This window comes from Cygnus atratus, chromosome 1 (assembly GCF_013377495.2).
Source record: "Cygnus atratus isolate AKBS03 ecotype Queensland, Australia chromosome 1, CAtr_DNAZoo_HiC_assembly, whole genome shotgun sequence".
Lineage (NCBI taxonomy): Eukaryota > Metazoa > Chordata > Aves > Anseriformes > Anatidae > Cygnus > Cygnus atratus.
The window spans coordinates 65,858,258-65,872,214 of NC_066362.1; the positions used below are offsets into that span (position 1 = coordinate 65,858,258).

Consider the following 13,957-nt stretch of genomic DNA (forward strand, 5'->3'; position numbering starts at 1 on the left):
GGTCCATTGTTTCAGTGTGAATTGCAGAGAAGTAGCTGAGGGTAGAACTTAGCCCTAAGACTTTATTAGGATGAGAGATTATTAGGTATGCAGCATGCATTCCTGAAAATGATTCCTTTGAATGAGAATGAATTCAGAATTCCTGATTCTATGTCACTATATGCTCTTGTCCTAGGAATGTGAGGGCAGGGGGGAAGGACCTCAGGGTGGGCATCCTCTCTTCAGGGATTCCAGCATCCTGACGAGAAGCAATGAAATAGCCTTCCATCAGCATGAAGACAGAAAGGGAAGATGGCTTTCCAAAGATCTGTTTTGTTGCTTTATCTCTCAGAATATGGGCTATCTCACTACATTTAAATTACACTGATTATCCTGAGCTTATGCGTATAAAATCTTTAAATTTCACTGTCTTATCTGTATGTGGTATATAACCAGGTAAGGCTAGACGAGTATTTTAGAGAATTAAAGATATCTAGTCAAATGATAAAAATCTGATTTCTGTGTTTGCCTTTCTAAAACATAATCTGAGTTACGTGGTCTCTATGACAAAAACACTCAGTAGTGATCTGCAATAATTTTCTTATAGACTCCAATATCGTGACATTAAAAAAAAAAAAAATTTACATTCCAGAGCAGGACACTAGTGAAGAAGCTCTCTTTCTTCCAAATACATAAAGCATCCAGAATATCAGGGGTGCAAGAGATCCCTGTTTAAACCCATAGCAGAGAATCTGGTCCACCAAATCCCTGGCTAGTGCTAGTTTGGAGTGTCACAAAGAGGCCGTGTCAAGGCCCCAAATTCAGATTATTTGACTGTCTGAAAAATGTTCTAAGAACATTTTTGTATACTATGTAGTTAATACTGGTTTTGAAAGACAAAGGCTTCTTGGATCACAAGGGTCACTTGAAAAATATGTTTCAGAGTAGGGCATAATGTTGTCAAACCCAGTTAATGTACAATTTGTGTTTCCAGAATTCAAATTTGCTTTTGGATTCTGCCTCTAAATATAAATCTATTCCTCCTCCCTTGTTCTGTTCTATATATACAGCACACCCACATGTGATAGAGCCTTCTGCTGTAGCAGTAAGGCGCTGGGGGGGAGGGCAGTGGTTTGTAGCTAACCTGTTGGAGCACTGAATGCACTTGGCTGCTGCTCATAATGCTCCAAAGATAATTGTCACATGCGTGATGAGTACTACACCTGCCACATCTCTTTCTGCCTAAATAAACAAAAGATTCCTTAAATGCAACAGAGCAGAGCTCCCTTACTGGGAAACCATCAGCCAGAGAGGTCATCAGAGGACTTCACACTCCCTGTCCTTCCTTCACCTTACACTGAGCAAATCCCCCATGACATCTCTCTTGGTCTCTTTTCCTCCCCCCCAACTTCTTCCTGTGAAAGTCCTCGCCATCTCATTTTCAGTGTCAAGCTTTCTCTGTCATTGCATTTTTTTTTCTTCTTTTTTTTTCTCCTGGCCTTGTCTGATCCTTCTTTCCTGTTCCTTGTCAATCTGATCCATTACAGTAGGTAGGGCTTATTAAGCAAGACTTCTCAGTATGATGTTCGGATAGTATTAACATTAAGGATATGCTCTGTGGATGACTAGTGAAGCACCTTTATTAAAGTTCCATGGCCTTTGCAGTATAATTTAGCAATCATCTGTGCAGCCAGTGCATTCTTCTTCTCTTTTGAAAGAGTTCTTGCACATGTCTGTAACCATGCTGCTGCCTATGACACAACAATTCAGTGCAAAGCCTTTTTTGTTGTTTTTTTTGTTTGTTTGTTTGTTTATTTGTTTGTTTTCTTTTTTTCTTGGACTATCTGCTGGTGAAATGTTTCTATCACTAAAATGTCTTCCACGTAAGGAAACTGGCCCATCATGGACTACACGTCAGTGACTGATGTCCTCAAAGAGGGACATGACCAGTTTTAAGACTGCTAGAGAAAGTAGTGTTGGATGCTTTGAGAATTACTTTCTCCTATGTCAGCTAACAGTGAATCCATTTTTAAGCCAGTACAGGAAGACCTTTCCTGACTGTTGTCAACAATCAATCACTTTCTTACCATAGAGGGAACCTTAAGAAATGCTTCCACTCAGCAGAAATATCTTATTCATAGTCACTCTCCAGATTTTCATTTCTTTTGTTATTGGTAGTGGATTTTGCAGCTTCTTAAATCAACTCTGAGTAATATCATTGCATACACATACCTTTATTTCTCTCTGTGCACCAATGTGTACGTACCACAAGACATTTGAGGGACTTAAAGGACAAGTGTTAAGCAGAGCAAGACACATGCTTGGGAATTGGGATCTGTCCCTAGTTTTGCCTGTGATTTCTTGTGTAAGGCTAATGAGATTATTTAGGTGAATGAACCTGAGTGAATGGAATTAAATATTTAAATACATGTTTAGTGGGAACATGGCCCAGTTTTCAGGAATGCTTGTTACCCCAAATTTCATTGATAGCAACAGAATTGCTGATTGTTCAGTCCTATTTAATTTCAAGACATTTTACGTAGATAATAAAGACAAATATATATGATCATTGGTATGTAAATATGAAAATATCCTCCATATACTGTTTTTCCCTCAATTGCTGGAAAAAAAGAATGAAAGCATTATTTTCCCCATGGTTTCATAATGTGCTTATATATCCTGAAGTGACAGGTGATGTGTGAAAGCAACAAGTCTGTTTGTATAAAGTCATACATATTTTAATATAAGAAAAAAAAACTGGTGGTGAAAAGGAAAAAAAGAGAGTTATACTTGAAAAATAAATTTGGTAGCAGATGTACAATACCCCTAGCATTAGGCCAGATTTTTACCCAAGAGAAAGGCTATTTCACTAATATCTGTAAGTGGTAGAATCCCATCGTGGCATGACTCCTTCTTCATGACTCCCACCAAACAACAAGGTTTAGATATCAGAGAATCCTAGCCCTGCCCAGTGCCTATATTGCCTCACAGGGGATTCAAAAGGAAAACAGCATGCATTTAAAAAAAAATAATTGAGCTTAACTTTGCTTCTTTCTGTCACTATTCTCATAAAAGTCTAGGAGGTATGGGACAGCTTCAGAAACTTTAATGGCAATTTTTATCTTTCAGGCATCGGATCTCCAAATCTAAGTTTAGGTAAGTAAAACTGATTTTTGTTTTCTTTCTTTCCACTGGTTTTGCACCTTACCTTGTGAAGTGTTTATTCCTGCATCTGTTGGACACAATCTTGATTCTAGGACATGCTGTCAAACTTGGTAGATATTAGTCAATCGTCTACCAAATATCAACATGCTTTTTCTAAATTTCATACTGAAATAAGGCGCAGGGACTACTGAGAATATTTTCACTCAGAAGTACCTATCTGATTGCTATCTGCACATTTTGAACCATGAAATATAAAAGCAAAGGAAAAAAAAAAGTTCAACCACATAATTATACTACACTCATCAATATCAACCCTGTCAGCTCAAGGTTCTGTTTTCTACACTTTGTTCCAGTACTCTACTCTGCTTGATTGTAAATCTTTCAACTGATGAAGTTTGCATCTTCAGGTTATTTGTGAAGTGTTCCCTTTTATCATGAGGCACAATCTTGTGATGGTGATATTTCCTTCTCTGTTGACTTAAAGTTCTTAACAATGTGAAGTAGTCCTCAGGTGGTCATTTGTGGGCGTCCATTGGAAGGGTTGACTGAATACATGTAACTAGATTGTTGATGTCCAGTCCACTTCTACATCTTCGGTAGGAGCAGCTGCCCTCCTCGCTCTGAATTCAGACTCAAATTTATTTACAAAAAAAAAAAGTAAATAAACTTTCACAGTAACTGGGACAAGAAAATAACTCTGTCCTTCACCTTAATTAAATAATAAACAGTAAGGTCAATTCAGGAATCCACATATGTGTACATATTGCCCATCTGCATCCCTGTGCAGAGCATTACATACATGATCACATTTGTACAATCCATGGTTTTAAAGTATTGAGTGTAAGCACAAGAAAACACTTGTATCACCACATGGTGATGTGCATGCACACTAATGCACAAGTACACACAAGTGTGGGGGATTGCTGACGATTTAAGGCCAATGTATATGCATATGTGTTGTGACTTTTGAAAGCTGAAAGATCGTTTCTTGTCTCCAATTCACTGCAAAACACACAACATTGATTAAATGATTGAGCTACATAGACTAGATGCCCTTACAAATTACATAGCTGAAACGGCTTGTATTTGATTACCTGTTAAAATGTTGCAAAGTTCTTGGCCAGTGTGCAACATTCACGTTGCCTTGCTTTAGTTTATCTAGATGCTGAACCCTGACATGAAGCACGGCCACAGCTTATCTCTGGAAATGATATGTAAGAGAAGACTAGCCAAGAAAAGTTCTCTCCTCCTTTGTCCTGTAATGTTGTGTATGTGTGCATCTCTATAGAGCACACACACCTATGTATATACCGTCTATATAAAAACTATTAGATTTATTATACAGTGGCAAATGTTGCCTGGAAACTGGTTGCTATGCAAGTTAAATTCTGAGGAGTAGGAGGTGTGTAATTAGCTTTAAATATCTTCTGTGGTTAGTAATTACCCTCAGAAATCAGTGACATAAGAGGATGTGTTCATGGCAGGCAAACTTTAAAAGGTTTGTTGATTAACAAATGGTATCCTTAGTTCCAGGCATGAAGGTGAGATGTTGAGGTCCCCTAAGTTTTTCTGATCAGAGTTAGCTCTGGGATTAGGCTAGGTCGTGAACCTTGCAGAGTGTTGGAAACCTTCCACAGAACTTATTTGATCCCACCTCTCCAAGGGCTTGATCCAGAGGTCCATGGTATATAGTGGACATCTTTTCATCAACTATTCTGAGTTCAGGCCACAAGCATTAAGTACAGGAAGAATAAAGATTTCAGTGAGAACTGGGCTAAAAGACCTCAGGATAGCCGTGATGGATGTCTTAATCAGATTAAGACATTGCTTGAAGAGATTTCTTCACCATTAAGTGTTGCAAATTGGCTTAGGACTAACTTTATTCCTAGAGCTAAAGAAAGCATGATCACTACTGTTGACTCAGATGATAGGGAGAAAACATTTCTCAGGGTGAAATCCAAAGTTATTCTCTACCAGTTTTGGACAATGAATCAAGACTAGAGTCTCCCTTGACAGAGCTTTGCAGTAGCCTAAGGTTCCCTATCTGAAAAGCACTCTTTCTTTTGTAATTTTTGAAGTCGCTACTGGCGCCGGTGGAATCGATTCTGCAGAAGAAAGTGCCGTGCCGCTGTCAAGTCCAATGTTTTCTACTGGTTGGTGATCTTCCTCGTGTTTCTTAACACCCTTACTATTGCCTCTGAACACTACAACCAGCCTGACTGGCTCACTGAGGTTCAAGGTGAGGAGAGTCTGATGGTGCTGTTTATTATGGTCAGTGTCAAGAAAGGGGGCTGAGGGAGGAGCTGGTGTGTTGGGCCACACAGTGTAAAAGGAGCATACACGGCTGCAGATAGTCCTTTTTCTGAGGAGGACCTTAACCAATACAAGAAAATATCTGCCTAGATTAGGAGAGGTTTCAGGGAAAACATAAATTTCTGGTTTCTAGCCAAAGCAGTTTTCTGCTGGGTGTAGATGAAATCAGGAGTTTATGCTGAATATATATCTGCAGCTACTGGATTTCCAATTTATGGATGGCTAGTGGGAGCCACAAGTTCTCCAAGATCTTCCCTGAAATGGTGTTTATGATAAATTCTAGCTACCAAGGAGGTGTGGAAGGAAGAGAGATTTGTAAAGTTCTTCAGTCTGCAGAGCAGTTGAATCCTCACTGGAGGTGAGAGCAGCTGAAAGGCTTAATTAAGCAACAGCAGGTAGCACAGCAGCTCTTCTATTCCCGCTCCCATCTGCAGATGACAACTACAATGGGAGGTTGAGCTGGGGAAGGCATATCCCTGCCATGGAGGCTGTGTAACACATCACAGCTGTATGTGCAATACATAAGAATTGCTGTAACCATCCTTGTAAAACATTTCTGTGAATGAGCTGCCCACACTTTTGAAGTCCATTCTTTGACCCAAGCTTAGATAAGGTTGCTCTTTCAGGCTGATCCCAGAAGGGAGTTCTTACAGGCAAGGGTCAATAGTTATCTGTGATGATCCTTTAACTAAGTTTCTTCGTTCTGTTTCTGTTTGTTTTCCATGAGACACTGCCAATAAGGTGCTGCTAGCTCTTTTCACGGCAGAGATGTTGCTGAAGATGTACAGCCTTGGTCTGCAGGCCTATTTTGTGTCCCTCTTCAACCGCTTTGACTGTTTCATCGTGTGTGGAGGAATCCTGGAAACGATTCTGGTTGAGACAAAGATCATGTCACCACTGGGCATTTCAGTGTTGAGATGTGTTCGGCTATTAAGAATATTTAAAATCACAAGGTACTTCTGTGCTTGTTTTGGAATGTAAGAGGGCTGCACATCATATATAGTTTCAAGTCACTCACATGGTAGCCTTTTCTTTTTCTTTTTTCTTTACTTTTTTTTTTTAACATTAATTGGGTAGTGAGAGTGCTAGGTTGCTGGTTGTCATCTGAAGACCAGGGCAGGATGGGGAAGGCTGAACAGAATTGGTGTCCATGATATGAGTGGTAAGGACTGGGGAGAAGTCTGGTATAGGGTTCTGGAGACACTTGATACCATGCAGATTAGCTGGAATCTGGAACAATAACATGAGCTGAGTTTGTGCTCTTAAATTCTGTGCAGAAGACAAAGCGAAAACAAACCAGGAGATAGCCTTGTGACCTTTTCTGTTGCTTTATGGTGACACTGAGGAGCCCATGCCAGCTCCAGCAGACTCAACAGTGGCCTAGTGGGAGACAGTGTCAACACCAGCAGCAATGGGCAAAAGATGTTGCCAGCCCTTTTCCTTCAGAGAAGTCCAGCATAAAGCAGCAGTTCTACAAAGACAGACTTTTCCACGCTCCAGACTCCCTTGTTTTTCCTTTTCCTTCCTCCTCTCCCTCTGCATAAAGGCACAGTGGTACCTATTTAATAGTCCCTTCTTCCTCCATGCACATACCTCCAAAACACCAGCTTGGTATGGCAGGAGTTTTTCAGCTTGAAGGGAGGTTATAAGACAGGTCAGCTCCTGACTTACCCAGATTGGAGCTCTTGGAACAAATCTGACCGTGTGGTCAGTCAGAGCAGCCCAGGGCCTGCCTTTTCCCATGCGGGCACCAGTCAGCACCTTATGAAAAGCTTAACTGAGGTGGTGAAAGAGTGAGTTTTCTGCAGGCTCAGCTACGAAAAAGTGCCTAGAATTGCTATAAACTCCCTCAAAGAAAATTTCTGACAAATATGAGATAAAAAACACAGAGCATGAGAAAAAACAAGACCAGAACTGGAAGACAGTCAAGATGGCAGAGCTGTGAGGCAGAAAAAACTATAGACTTGGACTCTTGCATCGTACATTTGCCTTTAAAGCTTCTCTGAGCCTTGATTCTCTGGCAGGGTGGATTGTTTTCAGGGTCAGATGGCAGAGACAGAAAATTAGTTTGCAATCTCAGAGGGAGTGGCAAAAGCAAGCCTGTAACTACTAAAAGAGGGGAAAAAAGAAAAGAAAAAAAAAAGAAAAAAAGCGGCCTATTTAGACATGTAGTAATAGGTGAGGAAAAATGTTCCAGCTAACAAGAGTTTCCAGCAAAAGACACATCTTTGCCCTTTCAGAAATAGTGGAGATCTCTGGTCCAGGGACTGTTTTTCCTGGATCTTTGGGTCTGAAAGCTATCGTCACTGAGTCCCAGGCCTGGTTTCTGAGGGAACTAGTAGCTGTTTCAGGCATTGGGTAATCAGATACACCCAGGGCAACATACCAATAGCTATAAAAGCATAAGCTTCAACATAGCATCCTGGAGAGGTCATTGTTTTTTCAAGACATTTCTCCACTCCTACACAAAATATATAATCGTGCTAGAAGAATTAGCTAGTAGAAAGGCAAATGGTGAGAGAATATCATTAATAATTTAGGAAGCTTGATCTATTCGAATACTCAAATATTCCTAAAGCTTCTGGTGGAGATGTAATGTAGGAAACAGCCAGCAATAGGAGTAGTTATACTTACCTTCATTCTGTAGCAGATCTGAAATCCAGTTTTACATGGAATAAAATGTTACCTGGAATATGTCTTGTAATTTGTACAGGGGTCTATGTGTAAAGCACAGTCAGAGCTGAGGAACAACTTGCAATGAATAACGTATTAATAGTATTTTGCCTTCTTTCCTGTTCCTAAAATATTGGCAAGTAGGTTGCAGTAGTCTCAGATTTATCTGCTTTTTAATTATTCATAATTTTCTCCATGATTTTTTGCCTCCGTGGGTGAAGTTCATGCTCATGTGGAAGGCCTTAGCAGAAGCCTCCAAAGCAGTACTTCAGGCCCACTCATGTCTGACTGCAGGAGAGAATATTCTGACATTAAAGTAAAACTTATACTTTTGATGTTCTCCAGTAAATTATAATCTTTTCCATTATTCACTTAGCTTTAAACACAATGGCAATTTAGTGACACTGACATCATCAATGCTAGTGGAAAATGCCACCTGAGTGAAATGATAATACAGAAAGATACAGTCCTGGAAAGGTGGGAAGAATAGGAGGGATGATAGTGTAATGTTTTATGTCAGATGTGTATTCAGGAGCAGTGACGTGGACATACAGCGGAGATGGAAGTAGTGATCAGCAGCTGTGTTAAAAAGGCACAAAGCAGGGAAATTGGTGAGAGTATGTCAGTAGGTAGCCTAATCTTTATATATTTGTGCGGATTTTCCATGATAAACACCAAGCGCAAACAAATTCTGGGTGCTTTCAGATGATACACTTCTAGGAAAAGTCCAAATACAACTCCCTAATATAAAAGAAACAAAGACACCATCAGATGAACAAAACATAGTTTTAGAAACCACATTTAGAATTTCAAGAGCAAACATTTCTTCCAAGATTATAAATACTCTGAATCATTGTCTTGTACATTAGAGAGGCAGTCAATATAATCTATGTTTTATTCTCCCTAATTTTTACAGTGCTGTGTGGAAAATTTTCCTTTACTGAGAGAACACAAATGATTTTCTCTTTATACATAGTACTTTACTGCTTTATAAATCCTTGTATTTAGTCCTTTATACTTTGAAGATAAATCAACTTGTTTGCAACAGTGTACTGAAAATTGTTATTTTAAACCTAAATCCTGTCACTAGATATGTCACTGTTAACTGTAGGGAGGAGAGACGGGGCACCTTTTTATGTACCTGCTTTCAAAATGGTTTTATATTGGATGAACAGTGTGGGAAGCTTTCCCACAATGAGGCTGCCAGCTGTTGCTACTGTTTTAAGCTCTGCATCTGTGATTGCCAGTATCATAAAGCCACAGTGGAAAGCAATGAAGAGGAGAGGGAAGAGAATTAAAGACGGCATTAAGGTCTAATCCAGTTCTGCAATTGATTTCTATGTGAGATGTTGAACAATCCATTTAACATTTCTGCATCTTATTTCTCCATTTTGAAACAGGGATCATAATCATGTCCTACTCACTGGGGTTTTGCAGTGCCTCATTCACTGGCATCTTGGGAGATGCTAGGAAACACATTCATTTCCCTATAGGTCTGGGGAAGCATCAGTGCTTTCTTTTTTTTTTTACCTCCCATTGTATGCTGCCTGGTCCAAATTCTCCAATTCCACCCTGCAGTGCCATGAGATTTTTTTTTTTTTGTCTGTTTGTTTTCTTTGTAGTATATTAACTAAAGACAACAGAGTGGTCAGAGACTTTTTCTTTGTCTGGACTTTTACTATTCCTGACCTAAGAGCCTTGTGTTTCGTTGAGTAATCCTGGATCTCACTTTGAGGGGGTGTTCAAGTTAGCTCTGCAACCACCTAATGTTGCAGATGGTAATCTCAGTTCAGGCTTCAAGAATGCTGAGATAAGACCATCGTTATTTCCACATCCTAGTCAAGTCAAGCCTTCCTTATCTTCTCCTTTTTCCTTTTCCTCTCTCTCTTTTTTTTTTTCTTCCCCTTATTGGTTTGTTTACTTTTCCAATGGTGCTGTATTTCTAGGTAGCACTCAGAGCACAGGTAAAACAGCACTAATCTTATCACCAGGTCATCTCAGTTAATTGCTTTAAAGTTTGTAAGTTACATAAGAAACTGAATCTCAGGTATTGAGCCATTTGTAAGAAATGCAAAGCTGATAAAAGTCTGTGCAGTTGTGCTCTGAGATAGCAAGGCTTTAAGTGAGTCATTGAGACTATTCAGATGTGTAACAGCTTTACTGTATGCCTCTTAAGGACACTGCTAGAAAGATCTAGAAAAATGTGTGTCCTGGCTGACATTGGAGGGCTTGAAGATGTTCTGGGCCCCATCCCTTTCTGGTGTAAGGATGCTAAATTCAGTATAGTTTCATCAGAAAATGTTTTTCCCTTTTTCTGTGTCATTTTCCCTTCCTCCCCAAGTGTGAAGCTGTAAGCATAAACACAGACACAGTGAGCTGTCACATTGCACATTTAATACAGGCCTTTGGTGCCACTGAGCCCACAGCTTCCACGCCCTTACCTTTGCTCTGTAGTTTTACATTGCTCATCTCTTTAATTGCAGTTGAACTTTAAAGCATTCTTGTTTTCTCTGAAGTGCTTCAGAAGAGAATCTGGGCTGGAGGGAGTCATCACGGTTCTCTCCGAAGTTCAGCTCTAGGAGATGAACTAGTTGCTGAAATTCAGAGGACATGGCAGTGTCCCCTCTGCACATCAGATTGCTAGCCTTTACAAAGTATTTGGGCCACTCAAACATTTCTGCAAGGGGACAAGGAAAACCTTCTTACACTAACATTGTAAAAACACTAATTTAAGGGGGATTTTAAGAGACCTTGTCTCTACTGACTAAACTGCCCTCAGAAAAGACAGATCTGTATGTAAGAACTATCAGGCTTCCTCCAGGAAGAGGGAGTGTTAGATATGTCTGCCATCCTTCTTAAGTAGAGCTTATTTCTCTAAGGAAAATATGTCTAAAAATTCAGAGTCTTTTAAGGACAGAAAGGTTCATTGTTATGGGCTTTGGGAGAAGGAAGTAGGGGATATTGACCATGGTGGGATCTCATATCATGGTGGTAGGCCACAAGAGATGGTGCTGGAAGGAAGACTTAGGGATCACAAGGAAACATTACTGGCTTGTTGACGTCATGCAAGCCACCAAAGCTTGCTAGTAATGTGCATTCAAAATCAGGTGACTGGGAGATGACTGCTAATCTTAAACCTAGTCTGAAAGCTCTGTCAGACTCAAAACTGCATACAGTAAAAGTGTTCATGACATAGTAAGCTGCAGGGTGAGAGTGGTCAAGCAGATGCAAGATTGAAGTGGAAGTTGTTCCATGGGTGATATGGTAGATTCTTCAGAAAAAATCCGGCATTTTTCCAACACATGGCTTCTGTGCTGGCTGGCAAAGAAAGCAAACGGACATGTTGAAGTAGAACATGCTACTGGTATCTCTTTGAACCATTAAGTGGGACCACAAGGGCAAGAAGATCATTTCCTTGTAGCATACATCAGCCTGATCTGGGCACAAGCCTGAATAAACTGTGGGAGAGCAGGTCTTAGCCGTATTCTCTCTTTAATGGAAGCTGTTCCAAAGGTAGAAGTGTCAATTGTATGTCATTTGTGTTAGGTCAAAGATCATTTTTCCTTTTCTCAGGAGCTGGTCTGAGTGGGCTTCACCTTAGTCATATACAATAAATTAATGCTAGTCCCAGAGAACAGAAGAAACATCTCCTAGTTTTGGTCATTGTGATCAGCTGGTACCTTGGTGTCCTGGGGATCCTGGAAATGTCTTGGCCAGCTGTCTTTGAATCTAGCTCTAAGCCCTTACAAAATGTTCTGCAGCCTGCCTGAGAAAGTATAAAGGGTTTGGTACCCAAAAAAGCAGTGACAGTGTGCTCTTCCAACAGCAAAAGAAACTAATGTCCTTAGGCATGTGGAGTCTCCCTTTAAGCATCCATATAAAACAAGCATTGCAGGATGTGAAGGACCTTTAGTATCTTCCTCATTCTTCTCAGTCCCAGAAAGTGTTGCAACCTCTATTTGTGAGTGAGCCCAAGTGCATACTCACACCAGATTTTGGACAAGTTTGTATTTGCATTCAAACTGTTTCCCCATCTGCTCCTGCTAGTTATTACAGGCCATTCTCTGGAGTGAGGTATTCTGGCATGCCATAACATCTGTGAGTGTTGTAATGAAGTTGGTTAGAATGTAACTCACTGAAGCAGCAAGAACTAATCACTGTATATTGATATAAGATTTGCAGAGACTTAGATGGAGAGTGCTGCAATAATCTTCTGGGTGTGCGTATGGGGTGGGGGTGGAGGGAATTGTGCATGTACATGTGTGGTAGTAAAATTACTCATTAGCTGTGGTAGGTCTCATTATCTTAGGGAAGAACATCAATGATTCACTGCTTAACAGGGTGTTTGGAAATGCCTGCTTATACACAGAAGGCAGCCTGAACCAATATCCTGTGCAGGCCATGAGCACCTGTCTTGTAGTGAAGAAATTTTAACTGCCTCTATTTTCCCTACCAGATATTGGAACTCCCTGAGCAACCTTGTGGCTTCACTCCTGAATTCAGTTCGCTCCATTGCTTCCCTGTTGCTGCTCCTCTTCCTCTTCATTATCATCTTCTCACTCCTGGGGATGCAGCTCTTTGGGGGCAAGTTTAACTTTGACGAAATGCAGACCAGGAGGAGTACATTTGACAACTTCCCCCAATCCCTCCTCACTGTGTTTCAGGTAAGAGCATAAGCAGTGCAGATGGGACCAAGACATTGTGCTTACACGGAGAGACACAGACCGGGTCCTGCACCATTCCTCTGCCACCTGGCAGTCCCAGAGACTGTACACCATGCTCTGGGAGCATGGCACCACTCTACGTTGCCAACATGGGGATATTCCCTCCCAAAGTGGGGAAATAAGCTAAGGCCCATGTGTAGCAAGGCCACCAGGGCTTATCAGCGTCATACAAGAGAATGGCCATTGTCATGTCCCAGCCCATTTCCGGCATGCCAAAGCCCAACCCTTCATCTCCCATAGTTCTGGGGAAAAAATATCTGCTCACTGCACCAGAGAAGAAATTAAACAGCCTTTAAGCTGACTGTAGTTTTGAGAGTGATCAGGCAACAGCATCAGGATCATGATTTCACGTGCAAGGTGAAGGGAAGTGTCAGGCTGTGCTGAGTGCTGTCCTCAAAGCTGTAGGTTGCACAGCTTGTCCAAAACAACAGACACGTGGGAGGGAAGTGCCTGGGAGAGGTGGGGAGACTTAAACAAAGATGTCCTGGAGAGCCATTTGGCTTCAACCATCAGTCTTCAAGGGAACATCTCTTTTTTTTTCTTTTTTTTTTTTTTTAACACTTTGGGCGCCCTTTCCGCATTCTCTCTTTTTGTTTTTAATTTGTTGAATGGATACAGCCAGAGTCTCCAAACATCTTGGGGGAGGGGGTGATCTCTAGGATAGTAGATATCTTTGTGTTAATGGGGTTTTCAAATTCTCTGTGTGGTCTAACACTGTGTCCCTTATTGGTGGGAATGTGTCATTTAGATCCTGACTGGGGAGGACTGGAATTCGGTGATGTATGATGGGATCATGGCTTATGGCGGCCCCTCTTTTCCAGGAATGTTGGTCTGTATTTACTTCATCATCCTCTTCATCTGTGGAAACTGTATCCTTTGATGCTACTCTTTTCTCCAAGTGGGGCTGAATTTAAAGTCACCCTTTACCACTTTGTTGTATTAGAAAATAATGAATTTCATGCCTTACATCTTTACCTTTTCCCTAGCTCTGGATTTTGGCTTTGCACTACCAAATGTTAAACAAGTTTGTTTAATTTTAGCTAGTGCTAAGTCTTCAGGCATATAAACAGTTGTAAGAGCCAACTACATGCCAGTTCTGTACG

At 40.8% G+C, this 13,957-nt stretch overlaps 1 protein-coding gene across 4 annotated transcripts in view; it reads left to right on the forward strand.

The window, feature by feature from the left end:
- CACNA1C (calcium voltage-gated channel subunit alpha1 C) overlaps positions 1-13,957 on the forward strand; it is a 478,980-nt gene that overhangs the window by 370,585 nt on the left and 94,438 nt on the right. For all 4 annotated transcript variants that reach the window (XM_035550684.1, XM_035550685.1, XM_035550683.1 and 1 more), the window contains exons 11-15: positions 3,109-3,135; positions 5,223-5,383; positions 6,185-6,410; positions 12,587-12,794; positions 13,603-13,723. In XM_035550684.1, coding sequence (XP_035406577.1) covers positions 3,109-3,135; positions 5,223-5,383; positions 6,185-6,410; positions 12,587-12,794; positions 13,603-13,723 — 743 coding nt within the window. The remainder of the gene's footprint in view (positions 1-3,108; positions 3,136-5,222; positions 5,384-6,184; positions 6,411-12,586; positions 12,795-13,602; positions 13,724-13,957) is intronic.